Here is a 14,909-nt window from a genome sequence, read left to right as displayed (position 1 = left end):
ATGAGGGCTGAAAGCCCGAAACCGGTCCTAGGATGCTTGTTTGCGGGTCCAGGGAGGACCTGGCTTTGCAGATCGGGCTGGACTGTTCCCATGGGGCACAGGGTCACGACTGATTTTCATATGGCTGGGTTCAAACTGGAATGGCATGGTGAACAAAAAACTATGGATTTAGACCCGGATCTCTGTACTGGGGTGAATGCATGACATTGTTCTGCATTCTGTCCATCATTTGTTGTGTTTGCCTTCTGCTGTAAGGCATTCCTGCAACATTCTTCAGTTTTGGTTAGTCATGTCACATCACTGTTTGATGTGTATCATTCTCACAAGTGTTCTAGGCTCCCAAATGCGCAGATATTGATTGGTTAGTACTTTATAAGATACTCAGAACGACGGTGACAAGGAGTAGGTGGACACTTTAGTTTCCAGTATTCTTCATGAGAAAAAGAGCATGTAATTGAAACTGCTGTCTTTTTAATAATATCTAAGTGTGTCATTGCTCTCACAAATCATTAGTCACAGGAGCTGCAAAGCACCTTTAGATAAGAGTGTACAGAAATGCTAAAACATCACATTAATAATATGTAAAACGCGTGTAAATTATGTTGTGAACACATGATTGTTATAAATGAACACAAGATATTGGTTGGGTTATAAATGAACACAAGATATTGGTTGGGTTCCAAGGTGTAGATTTATTGGATAGCGGAACAGCTTAACACCCACAGGAAGAAACACGTCTTCTTCCAACAGCAGCCCAGAATGAATCCACGATTCCACACAGAGGTTCCACTGACATCATAAGTTCTAACATGTCATGTCATGGAATACCACAATGATGCATGTTAAAACGGCAGTTATGTTAAAAAATATAACTTGTTCTTGCTAGATGTGTCCATTCCAAACACATAAAGTTAAAAAGCACTTTTATTTTGAACATTTAGGTACCACGAGGCAATCAGAGACTGTTTACTGGAAATCGATTTGGCAAGCCTGCCCTTCGGAGATCTGACAGAAGTAAGTATGACCAAGTCAATATATATTTACTCTTTCATAAGTTAAGATCCGAAGAAATTGTGTTTGCCGGTCATAATTTATCTGCACATCACCCCTCAACCAAAAATCTTTGCTGTGACCTCACTATGTTAAACGAGCATCAATATCTATCAGGAGTGCAATATAGATTTGATAGATACTCATAACTGTTTCTGGCCTCCCATTGTATTTTGGTCTAAATATATGTTTTGCAGGTAATTGGCTACATTAGAAATGGGGAACATCACTTACAACGCAACTTTTACCACGCAGTGCTTTTACATCGCAGCTTTTACAACGCAAACCATTACAACGCATTGCGCTGGGGGGCGCTCTAGGATAGGGATTATATTTAATTTACTATCCAACACCTTCCCTACTATCCACGGGGACTGGAGTTGGAATAGTAAATTAAATAATTCACTATCCAGCGCCCCAAAGCACTATGCGTTGTAATGGTATGCGTTGAAAAACTTGCGTTGTAAAAACATGCGATGTAAAAGCATGCGTTGTAATGTCGTACATCCTTAGAAATGCATGTTACAATAGCCCAAATATTTATGTTTAAGCGCATTATGGTTATTGTAGTGATTCATGTATGTGGTAGTCAGGGTTAGAATGGGGCGAAAAATGGGTCCCGGCGTCCAAGGACTGAGGGCAAATATGAGGTAAAATATTTTGGAAATCAAGTTCTCTCCCAACTCATTTTCCAACCTTTACTTTCAGTTCTGTACAATCTTTCGACCCCCCCCCTACATCTTACACCCTAGGTGACTCTTCTGCCTTCTGTTAATTGTTCACTCTACTTACTTGTCATCTATCCTGTTCTCCCTACTCACCGTATCTTCCTTTTTTTTCTCCCGACCACCCTGTTTTCCTCTCCTCTCTCTTTTTTCTCTTTAACAATTTTCCTTTCCTTTCCTCGCATTTCTTCTTCTCTCGATTATCATTGCGTCCTTCTGCCCTTTGCTCCTCATATTCCCGGTTATCCTCTGCTCAGAATTTCACAAGTCATTTTTTAACTCTCAGTCCTTCTTTCTATTTACTCCACTCTGCTCGCACCGCTCCCTTTCCTCACATCTGAGCTTTTTTGGTCTTTTTACGACCCTTTGCTCTACTTCCTTCTTTTCCGCCAATATGAGTTACAGCTCTTTATGCTCCACGAGTTTTTATCTGCTTTCCTGCCAGTCAGCTACATTAATATTATTTTCCCCTCAATCCTTCACCATTAATTTCCTCCTCTCAGCACTTGTTTTTCTCGTTTCTCCCTTCAGCTCTAATCACATCTTCCCTGACTCATTTGCTCTTTCACTATCTGAGGAGCAGCTGTACCATGTTTTGTACAGAAACTTATCCATACCTTTTAGCTTTCCTCTTACAGCCACCCTATCACTTCACACGGCACTCCGAGAGGGCTCAGCAATGAGAAGACATTTGGGGATCTGTGACTGGCAAATGTGCATAGTTGGTTCTTCATACAATACCTCTAAACCATGCCCTGATGTCTCTCTAAAAGATAAAGCTCTTTCTACACATTAACTTTATTGAGTATGATCACTTGTTTCATACTCTACATGAGTTCCAGACCCTCAAACACCTCTGAAAGTAAGCCCTGTGTGCTGACTTGGAGAGCCAAGCGAGAAAGGGAGTTACCTAGATATACAATGACAATGCAATTGTAAGCTATACATTGAAGCACTAAGGGTAAATTACAATAGCTACAAGTGTTAAGTTTCAACTATTAACTTTGCACACATAGGTGGAGATGTCTACCTCTGTGGTGTATACTGAAAATATTAAAGATTTTAAAATATTTTTACAAAATGAATACAACTATTTTAATGCATAACCTAAATGCATGTTAATGTTAATTTTACATATTTATTATTAGGATAAAACTGATGAAAGTACAATTTTACAGTGCATTAACTCATAATAAGATTAAATAATTTAAATAACTATAATTCAATTTAAAATAATTTTGAAACAATGATGTAAAATGTCTGACCCTCACTAACATTTGTATTTTATATAACATGTCATACATTGTTAAAAGTTATGTGTTGAATTGATTTAAATTGTTTTACATTTCTTTAATAACCATTTAAAAGCTGAATTTATTTTTTGAGCAATTGTATTACTTTTTAAATATATATAATCTATATATATATATGTATATGATTTAAATGTTGAAATAATTTTAAACAATTTAACAAAGGGTGTCATTTTATTTCCTTGCTTCCATTCTTTTTATTGGAGTATTTTGTAGTACCTGTGATGTTCAGTACTTGACATACTTCAACACTGGGCTAGAGTACATTTACACCTCATTTGACTGATTTTGGTCTATTTGTGAATTGCAATAGTGTTTCTCTTTTTGAATGCATGTTTGCATTAGCACATCTCTACCCAAACCCCTCCTTAAATTTCCCAAGAACCCTTCCATTTAGTAGTCCCCATTTTATTGTCACTCTCCCTTGTTCCTTTCACATTTACTACAAAAGCGTATACATATATGCGTGCAGGAATCTCACCCTTGAAAAGATAGGTGAGGCTTTGGCAGAGGTCTCCAGCAGTAATTTTGTTGTTTGTGAGTAGTACTACTTTACATGCTTAGAAATGCAACTAGTAAACTCAGCCCAAAGTGTGTTCTTTTTTTAGTAACATTTACTACTGGAATAGAATTGAGCCTGTTTGTAATATAGAAAACCAACAAAGGAAACTATCTTATATTCCGAAGCATCCCCATACAAGGGCAGAGTGCCACTCTCAAACGAGTCTGCCATGAAGCCCTGTCTAGCCTGAAAAGGCACTGACATTTGGTCCAGCACCATCAGCAAACCCCGCTCGACCCAGAGTAGCTTGTTTAAAGTCAGGTACGCTTCTATTTCAGGCTACTGTACCACACAACCTCTCAAGGCCCACTCAGCCCAAGGTATCAAACATTCAGCATAATCCCCAAAAGCCTGCCCATCTGCCCTCTAGACTGGTGCCCAAAAAACCCTCGATTCTGTAATCAGACACCACCAACAGATCAATCCTGTTACAGCTGCCACAGCTCCTCCAAAAGAGGCAGGCAAAATACACCCACACCACATTATGGGAAATATCCCTTTTCTAAGCCTCCTGCTCCTGATCCCAAACACACACCCTTCTGCATCCTTAAGAAAATGGGAATAGGCTTTAACGAGGAGCTTTTATTTATTCCTCTCGCACCTCCTGTCCCCAAAAGGGTTAGAGACAGAGCTAGACGGCCCGTACCACTTCTCCTTGCCCCTAGGCATTCCCTCCCTCCACAGCCACACTCACACATCTCCACACCCTTACTCTCCACAATCCCCACCTGAATCAGCTTATTCAGACTCAAATTCTGGTAGTCATACCACCCATAAGTACCCTTAATATTCTTAATATTAGCTCTTAAGATCCAGGGAAGGGGATGACCAATGGGAGAACTATCATGTCGGACCCCTTGACAGCCAAGACCCAAACACTTGCCCCGCTAAGGCTTCCCCGCCTAATGAAAGCATTGCTTATCACTCAGTAATCCGGAGGGCTGTCCATGTTTGCAATGTGAAGATACACATTGTACAAAAAGTGGATCATTCATCAAAAATAGAAAGATCAGCATAGTATCTACCCATGCTTAGCAGCATGATGAAAACGGGTAAGGAACATTTCCAGGAACAGGGGAAGGCTGGAGTTGTCAACCCAAGAGGTGAAAGAAAATTAAAGCCTGGTCTGCAGAATCAACAGCATATCCAGGGTCAAGTTCCAGCGGATTCACCTGTGGTGCATTCAGTGTGCAAATGTGCCTCAGTACAGGCAATGGGTGATGTTACTACACCCAGCAAAAAAGCAAGAAGTATTGACATTGTTGGCAAGAGTGTGGCATTAGGGTCATGTCACACTGGCATTCCACCAACTCTGTAGTCCTGCTCTGGCCGTTAAGATAGACACCACTGGTAAGAAATGGTGGAGCTAATCAAGCATCTCCTGAGGCATATCGGAGAAGGGGACCAGAGCTGGTAGCAGAAGCAAAGTCATAGCTTATGCCAGTATTGCATGCACCTTGGATGCCATTGACACCACCGCCAGAGGTTTAATTACCAATATACTCTTACAATATCTTGCTTGGCTCTGAATCTCTGATGACCAGCCAGAGGTACAACAGCACCTACTCAATGTATCTCATGGTAGGGGGGCTTCTCTCCAGCCTTAAGGTGGATCATATGCTACTAAAGATCAAGGAGGAAACAGTTATAACCAAATCTATAGGTGCCTTCCATTACTCCACCCCAAAATACACCCTTTGAAATCATTAAGCCTGGGACAAGGCCAAAGCTCCACCATCCACCAAAAAGGAGGGCTACGAGCACCAGAATAAGCCCTTTCAGGACACTCCCCAGATGCTTTCACTGGGTGTGTACAGAGACAGCAGCTGAGAAAAGGGATGCAGCAACTACAAACAAAGCATAAGGCAGTGACTCTCCTTCTATTCAGGAAGACCGAGGTTTTCAACCCTGAGTGGGAGAAAATTACCTCTAACAAATGGGTGATCACGCTAGTGCAGAAGGCATACTGCCTAGATTTCCAAGCCACATCACCAAGAATTCTCCATTAACCCTGCGTCTCCAGCCCAGACCATCTTAATCTGTTCATAGGAGAAGTGCAGGTGCTCCTAGACAAAAGTACCTGGTGTTCAATGAGGCAAATCATGTGTACTCCCGCTATTGCTTCATACTAAAGAAGGATGTGTCCCTATGCCAGACCATAGACGTCTGTCTGCTGAATCAATATATCATGCTGGATCATTTCCTCATGACCACCCTGGAGGACGTCATCCTTCTGCTCCAACAAGGGAGCTTTGGGAAGGTGCTGGACTTAAAATAAATCTGCTTCCAAATCCCCATTCACCCAGCCTCTTTGCGGTAAGTGCACAACACCACCAGTTCAAAGTTCTGCACTTTGGGGCCACTATGGCTCCAAGGGTGTTCAGCCATCTCCGCAGGAACACCATTAACATCTTTTTATATCTAGATGACTGGCTGATCAAGAGCAGCAGCAGCAGAGAACCATGTCTAGTATACACACAAACAGTGGTGTCCTTACTCCACAAATTAAGGTTTACAATCAATACTAAAAAGCGCCATCACCAGCCCCAACAAATGCCCTACTTAGGGTCCATCTTAAATGCTGTGACTGGAAAGGTATTCACCAACTAAGAGAGGGTGATAGTATTCCAGAAGCTGCTGCCTCTTTTCAAACCAAGTCATAGGTGATGTAATATGTGAGGTCATAAGCAGTGCATTGTGGGACCGCAAGTTATAGTTAGCTCAGCAAAAAATAATTGCAGAATTTCACTGGTTGTGAATGAGTAAAAGCTGAGCCTAACTATAATGTCCCTGTAACCTTTGTTTTTTTCGGTAAATTTCTAAGTTTTTTTAATTCCATTTCTTCTTCCTAACTATAATGTTTCTGTAACCTTTGTTTTTTCGAAGTGAATTTCTATGTATTTTTAACTGGTAGTCGCATTTGCAGAGTGGTGGAGAATGGGGACAGGTCTTTTGAACACCTCTCAGGAATCCGGCTATGTCAGACTTATTGGAGGTAACAGGAGGGTAACAGGAGGGCTGTTTGCCCCTCAAGAACCCTCAGCATCCAAAAGGACTACATCTCCCAACCATCAATGCACCAGGAGGCACATTTGCTTAGTGGTGGAGAAAGGGGTCTGGTCTCTGAACACCTCTCACTAATTTCGCATGTGGGACTTACTGCAGGTAACAGGAAGGCTTATTGGCCCCCAAGGCCAAGGGGACTACGCCCCCTACCAGCAGTGTGCCAGGAGGCGTGTTTGCTGAGTAGTGGAGAAAGGGGGCTTGGCCACTGACGACCTTTCAGCAATCCAGCTGAGTGGGACTTTTTGGAGGTAACAGGATAACTTGGAACCAAGGGAGCTTAATCGCCCAAGAAAAAGTGAACCAGAAGGTGCTTTTGCAGAGGGTGGTGAAGGGGGTGTGGCCACCGGTGACTTGCCAGTGTTTTTTTTCCTTAAAAAAAAATATTTAAGGTTGGGGAGCTGTGTGGCCCCCTTCCCCGGGCTGTTTACAAACCCGGGGACTCCGTCCCCGGGGCCAGTCCTTTTTTTAATCAGGTAATGGGGGCTGTGAGAACCCATCAAAGGGCCAATGTTGGCCCCGGGAACCCTATTCCCCATGGCTATGCATTTATTTCTATTTTTTAATGATTTAAAAATGAAGAGAAGCCAAGAGGCCCTCTTCTAGGCTGATTTCCACCCTGGGAACCCCATCCCCCAAGGCCCGGCCTTTTCCTTTTTAAAAAAAATAATGGGAAGGGGCTGCGTGGCTCCACTTCTGGGCCAATTTCAGCCCCAGGGACCTTATCCCCCGGGCCCGGCCTCTATTGTGTGTGCCCTGGTCCCACACAAGACACCCACTTGGCAATGTTGGGTACCACAAGGGGCCTCAAGGCCCGCGCAGACACTGCCAGCTGCCCGCCTCCTGCAGGAGCCTGCATTGCTTTGTCAGAGAGGGGAGCTGCTAACATGTAGCTCCCTCTCTGTCAAAGTAAATGTGCTTGCAAAAAGCAAGCACAATTTGCTATGGCTTGGCAGGAGCAGTAATTATCAGGCCAAGCCATAGCAAACAGCTACCTCACAAGGGCGGGCACCTCGAGAGGTAGCAGGAGCTGCCTCTGGGGGGGTGGCGTTCCCCAGTGTCATTTATGGCTCCAGGAGGGGGCCCCTTCCATTACAGAACACAGCCCCAGGGAGGTGGTGGTCCCTGGAGCTGCGTTGGACCCTGAGCCCCTGAAATAATATTTCATTTAGCCCCAAGAAGGTGGCTGTCCCTGGGGCTACAGGGTTGCCCCTCTGCATTCAATAATCTTTTGACCCGGGTATTTGAGAATAACTTTGCCATTGTTTGATGAATTCTCGTAAAATTTCCCAAACAGGTTCGCCTCTCACTTCAGCTGCTGTCTTGAAAATTTCTGGATGATCCGTCAAGCAGGAGCAGAGAAAAAGGGGATCCCAAAATACCTTTTTTCCCTGTTTATTTCCATAGGAACTTCAGACATACCTACAGGCTGAATTGCTGAATGGGATTATAACAAATTTGGCAGAGAGGAAGCTGTTGGTACAGAAAGAATCCTTATAATAATTGGTTTAATCCCGTTCAGTAGTTGTGGAGTGATTTAAAGAAATTTCTATATATATGTCTAGGGGTGCAGAGAATCCGCAACCCCTCCCGATCTCATGCTGAGATCTGGTTGGCAGTCAACACTTTAAACCAGGAAGTTTTGGCACCTATCTTGAGACCGAGTCCCATAAAAAAACATTTAAAAAAAAGAAAAGGGGGCAGGGTAGAAATAACCTAACTCCCTAGGCTTCTTGGGTGGACCCCACAAGGATCCCTCAGGGCCAAAAAAGCATTTTATTTTTGTTTTCGGCAAGATACGCGGATCCAGTTGAATATTTAGAAAAAAAAGCACGGTCTCCCACATTCTGTTATTAATCAGCCTCCAATGGGCCATGTCCAGGGGGTATTTGCATATTATAGTAAGGGGGCACACGGGCCCTACTAATGACCCAGGGACAACCACCTCCCCAGGATTTATTTATTTATAAATAGGGGGCCTTTTGGACACCCAGACCAGCGGACTGCCACCTTCCCGGGGCATTATCTTTAAACAATGAGGGGGCTGTGCCCCGTGCTCAGCACCAAGGCCCGGCACCTGCCCAGGGCTTTGATATTAATTACTGTGTGTATATATATGCGAGCTTGATGTAAAAATTAAACAGTCAAATCATCATTAATAAATCGGACACAGGGGGCAACATTGTGCTCTGACCCGGACAACAATACCTCCAGGAGGCATATCGCCAGCTTGATGATAAGGAATGCTATGAAAGATCAAATATGAAAGAGTACAACAAAGCTAAAGATGGCTTAAGGAAAGAACTGTTACAGTGGAAGAGACAGGGGTTAATCTCAAGCGATGAATACAACTTCATGTACAAAGAATTCCCTATCCTTCCCGTCATCTACTTCATACCAAAAACATATAAGGAAGAAACACCCGTACCTGGCATCCCAATTATCTCAGCCAACAATAGCTTCTGTGAAAATACAACTCAATACGTGGATTATTATATCCAGGAACATGTCCAAACATTTCCATATTAAAGATACTGGAGACTTTCTAACCCAAGTTAGTGGGTCAAGTGGTATGGACAGAAGGACTACTGCTTATTACACTAGACATAGAGTCGCTGTATACTAGTATCGAACATCAAGTAGGGTTGACAGCAGTTAAGCACTTTTTAAGTACAAGACCGATTAATAGATACAATCATAACCTTATGCTTTTAGACCTTATCAAGTGGTGTCGGTACAAGATTTTTTTTTGTTTGATAAAGAAATATTCTGACAAAAGCGGGATGTGACAATGGCAGTCTGTTTCTCTCCCAGCTATTTATGTTTACATGTTGGCTGGTGGGAGGAACACGTTCTGAGAAAAATCCAAAGTGAAACATACAACACACTTTATGTACTGGCTAAGGTTTATACATGATGTATTCATTACATGAAAGGGCAATCAAGAAAGTGCATTGAATTTCATCAAGGAGATCAACAATAATAATGTTAATCGCAAATTTACATTGCATGTTAATGAACAGTGCATAGATTTCTTGGATGCGAAAGTTTATGTGTCCAATATGAAGCTCAAGACTACCTTGCACCGCAACCACACACCAGGCAAAATCTACGCTGCAAGCTAAAAGTTCTCAACACAAACATCTTGTGAATTGCATTCCCTATGGAGAATTCCTTAGACTGCAACGGATCTGTAGTACGAATACAGACCTTGATAAATGTCAACAGGAAGCAAGGGAAAGATTCCTATATTCAGGTTATGATTACAACTATTAAAAGGGGCTATGAAAAAAGCCAATGAAAAACCTAGAGAAACCCTTCTTTTGCACAAGAAAAATAGCAAAGATCAGAATCAGGAGCTCAAAGTACTGATCACAACACAGTCAGACTCATAACCACATACAATCGCCAAGAACAACATCTTTGGGCAATTATTGACAAGAATTGGCTGATCGCACTAACAGATGGAGTGTTGGCACCTAGATTGCCAGCAAAACCTACACTCACGTTTAGACGAGCACCGTCACTGAGATCCCATTCGGTTAAATTTAGTCCAGAGATCAGCCAGAGTACATCTTAGTTAAAACTGAAGCATGGGTTTTACAAATGCTTGTCCTGCAGGGCTTTAGCATCAATACAACACACTCCTCTACACCATTTAATCCCAATGTAGTAACTATTAGTGGCAATTTTAACTGCAGGACGGATTTTGCAGCATATGTGTTGGAATGTTCCTGCGGCCTTCACTATGTTGGGAGTACCAAGCTACAGGTACATGTCAGAATTTATAAGCACCTTTGTGTGTTAGTAAACAATGATGCCACATACGCTGTGGCACGACATTTCAAATCTGAACATGAGAATGATTTGAATTGTCTCAAATACTTTGTGATTGATGCATAACCCACACTAAGGTGAGGTGGTTATAGGGAACGTATGCTCCGGCAGTTAGAGTCACATATGATAATGGAACTTGACTGTAGAGCACCAGCTGGTGTGAACAATAATGAAGACCTACACAACTTTCTGTAAAAGAACAACTTTGTGCAAAGTTTTGCAAAGATATCATATAGATTGGGTACTCTCTGATAGAACCTTGTTGAGCATTTTAATCCTGGTAGTCCAACATTCTCTAGGCACAGTAAGTGTATGCACATGATATATTTTCCTTTAAACAGCTTAGTATTTATGATGAATATGTTGCATTGAACGAATCTAATTCAATAGAATTTAAATTCAAATAATCATACTATTACCTAGTGTAATACTTTAAAACAACATCATGCACATTTATATATTTTGCACAGCTGCGCACGAAGCACATTAAAGCACTATGCACTTATATGTTATAATGTTAGCACGCATAGCACTTTATAAAGGATATTCAGGTTTATATTACCCATCAAATGACGAAAATGTTAATATTTCAGATGTTTTAGACTTTCTATGACATTTAATAACATGGATGTCATCATTGGTCAAATTGCAACATGTATATGGGGTAGTATTGCGAAAATGCCTTTAAGCAGCAAGAAATGCAGTATACCAATTCCCTTCGCAATGCACTAAGATTTAACTGTGTTCTTATTTATTTATGTATTTATTTATACATAAGATCAACACTATATGGTGCTTATTTAAACATATATATAAAATAGAAGAAAAGTCTATTAACAACTTGATCGTAAGAAAAATGATTCAAAATAAGGTCATTGCAACTAAGTCTGTTCACTATGTCCTTTGTAAATTGTAAACAAGTTCACCGCAAGGCGTTTCCTTATGTGATCAAGGTAATGTAGTGACTAAAATGCGTAATGACAAGGAGGAGTGAGACTTATTCAATGTTTTCACTGCAAACCAAGGGGAGTACGTGCCCGTGTGTTTGTTTGCTTTGGAAAGCAGAAGGGCGTTTGAAGTTCCAATATATATACAAGGGTCAAGGGAGGAAATGTAGTCATATTGGCCAAAGAGGACCACATGCTAGAAGCTCTTTCCCAAGTAAATGATAGTACTTGCTACAAAAAAAATAACTTGGTTGCACTTTAATCAATTCGTAATTAATTTTACATGAAGCTACTAGCTTGGAAACATGTGGGTTTGATTACTATGAATGAGTACAAACACATTGAAAAGGAGAATCCTACAATCCCTAATGTGTATGTTATACCCAAAATCTACAAAGACCCAGAAAGACTGCCGGGAAGACCTATTATTTTGGCACAGAACAGTCTTTTAGCAAGTGCCTCACAATACCTTGATTTCAATCAATCAATCAAAATATCTTTATTTCGGTTAAAACAGAAACGATAAAAGATGCACATACAATTTAAAAAAAAAACATAAAACTGCATGAATCTATTTCCCATTCTGTACCCATATTATCCACAATTCATTATTGTCAATTGAGAGTCAATCAGGGGCATTTGCGATTTTAAAACAATAAATACAATGTCCATTATAAAAACCATATACCATCTTTAAATAAAATGTACAGCCGGTGCACTGCAATTGATATTCCGTTTAGGCAAGATTTATTATCTATGGTATTGTTACTTTTTCCAAGAAAGGAAAAAGGAAACTGGCTATTTAAAGGTTTTGGGCAATACTGACACAAGCTAAAGAATCTCCATCCCATCTCCAGCTGTTTTATTAAATCAGCTAGAGATCTAGCCCTTTATCATTTAAAGCTTAAGACCCCTTCTCCTTCTTAGTATCTCCACAGAAAAGAGATATCTGCTTACACTGAAAACAATGGATTGGGTTGTTTCAGTTCTTAAAATTCTTTCTGCCTCACTGAACCGTCTAAAGCCCAGAAGGCGGCAAATAGGTTTTATCCACTTTTTCCTGAGCTGTGTGTAAGCAGAACAAAAGAATAATACATGCGCCGATACTACACAATTCGCATTTAACCAAGTCATAATTTCCTTCATTTTCATCATTGCACACCCATTTCGCAGTGTTTACTTTAATTGTAGTATGCCATAACAACATTTAAAATACAATGTTTTAGCTAAAGTTGGCAGAATCTCATCCATAAAAGACTCAAATCTGCTTACTGTCTTCATACCAAGGTATCTGAGAGTTAAAGTCCCAAATTCCGGATTATGTAATTTCGAATTTAGGACAAATTCCCAATAACTTTTTTTTAGCAACTTTTTACAGCTCAAGGTGAGACTCTCGGGGTCTACCCAATAGTGACTTAACCCTAGCTTTGCAAACCAATCCTCAATGTGGTTCAGCCATACCAGCCTTGTTTCATTTTTTATTTTAATAATTAATTTTAAGGCTTCTCGATAATCTACTAATTCATGTGCTGACCTTACGCGGATCCAATTATGCAAGGGTTCTAAGGCCGCATGGTCATCAGTGTGATGGATAGTAAAATCCATTATAAGTGGAAGTAAGGGTGTGCGCCTCGGAATTGCTAATATTTTCCGAAAGAAGACATTCTCTAGTGTAGTAAAGGCACATTTAACAGCATAGCCCTATAGTTCGGCACCATAAAGTGAGGCTGATTGGGCTTTGTGTTTGTATAGCTCTAGTACTGGGGAGACAGCTCTAGTATAACTACTCTTGTGGCGTCTCGCTATTGGAAATAAGTTCTGGGTGAGGGTCGCTTTGCTTTTATCTATTTGAGATTTCCAATCCATTTTAGTGTCTAGAGTGATACCCACATAATTAAAATTCTGCACATATTCTATCATTTCATTACTAACAGTCAGTGTTTTTCTAAACCCTCTATGGGGATTAATCGCCATAAACTTAGTCTTGGACGAATTAATCTCCAGTCCTTTAGTATCACAGTAAACCTGAAAGGTATCTAGTAAATTTTGTAATCCTTTTGGAGTCTGTGATATTAAAATAGTATCATCTGCGAATAGCAGAGCGGGCACATGGTCGCAACACAGCTTGGAAGAATCATGCTCGCAGCCCAAGAGGGTGTCAGGTATATCATTAACGTACAAGGACAACAATGTGGATGCTAGCACGCATCCTTGCCTAACACCTCGCTTTATATTGATACGATCAGACAGTTCTCCATTTGGTCCCCATCTCACCCTGGCATAGTTGTCCTCGTGCAGCCTAACAATCTGTTCCAAGATTTCCCTGGGAACACTCTGGTCCCTCATTCTTAGCCATAGAGCAGTTCTAGGGATAAGATCAAAAGCTGCCCTAAGGTCAACAAAAGCCACGTATAAGTGTGTCCGCTTTATTTTGATATATTTCCAGATGATACATAAAAATCTAAACACCTGATCAATTGTGCTAATTCTTTCTCTAAAACCCGCCTAGTACTTGGTTTGGGTACTACTTTCCCCAATCCAAGCACTCAGCTTACCTAAAACTTGTCTCGCATATACATTCTGTAAGTCATCAATTAGACTAATAGGTCTGTAATGGGCCGGATTCATACGGTCCCCCTTTTTAAAAACAGTTACTATCCCAGCACCCCGCCATGTATCAGGAATAGGAGCACCCTTAACAATATTATTGCAAAGATAATTTATATATGGAGCCCATATCATATGTTCGTGCTTCCATAGATCCCCAGGTATCCTATCCAGACCAGGGGCCTTCCCAGGTTTTATTACTTTGATGGCAGCAATTGTTTTTGCCATACTAAAGAACAAGGATGTCACACTCAGATAAAATCCTGGGTCATCATTGGCATGAGTAGGCTCAATATTGATATGGGCGTATGGTTCAGAAAAGTGCATAACCCACACATTGGCGTTCAAAAACGTATCCCTACTAGGGGTTCCGCCTCTAGAGCCCGTTGCAATCAAACCCCAGAACAATGCCTGGTAATTTGCCTTGCAGGCTTCCAACAAATCAGACCAAATTTTTTCATCCCAGTATTTCTTAGCCTTAGCAATTGCCCCCTTATAACATCTCCTTTTCTCCTTAGTAATAGCACATTATCACTTTTTGCAGCCGCTATAAGTTCCTTTTTAGCATTGCGGCAGCCCTTATCGTACCATATGTCTCCCTTGGCTAGACTTCGCTGGCCTTTTTTTTGTGGCTTGATAGCTTTAGTTAATATTTCTCCAAGAGCCTGAGACATATATCCGTGGATCGACATTATCGGGATCTCCTGTGCTGGATCATTTATATACAGGGAAACTAAATCTACATACAAGTTATAGATTTTCTTAACAGTACTATCGTTACCGAATACTACTGGCCACTTTAGGGCTC

The 14,909-nt window shown here is 41.1% G+C and overlaps 1 protein-coding gene across 1 annotated transcript in view; it reads left to right on the top strand.

Moving 5' to 3' along the window:
* LOC144798009 (ATP-binding cassette sub-family C member 12-like) overlaps nucleotides 1-14,909 on the top strand; it is a 2,245,771-nt gene that overhangs the window by 932,519 nt on the left and 1,298,343 nt on the right. Inside the window, exon 13 of the mRNA XM_078668799.1 lies at nucleotides 942-1,014. Coding sequence (XP_078524925.1) covers nucleotides 942-1,014 — 73 coding nt within the window. The remainder of the gene's footprint in view (nucleotides 1-941; nucleotides 1,015-14,909) is intronic.

Source organism: Lissotriton helveticus, chromosome 12, assembly GCF_964261635.1.
Source record: "Lissotriton helveticus chromosome 12, aLisHel1.1, whole genome shotgun sequence".
In the NCBI taxonomy this organism is placed as follows: Eukaryota; Metazoa; Chordata; class Amphibia; order Caudata; family Salamandridae; genus Lissotriton; species Lissotriton helveticus.
This window is presented reverse-complemented; position numbering and strand designations above follow the sequence as displayed.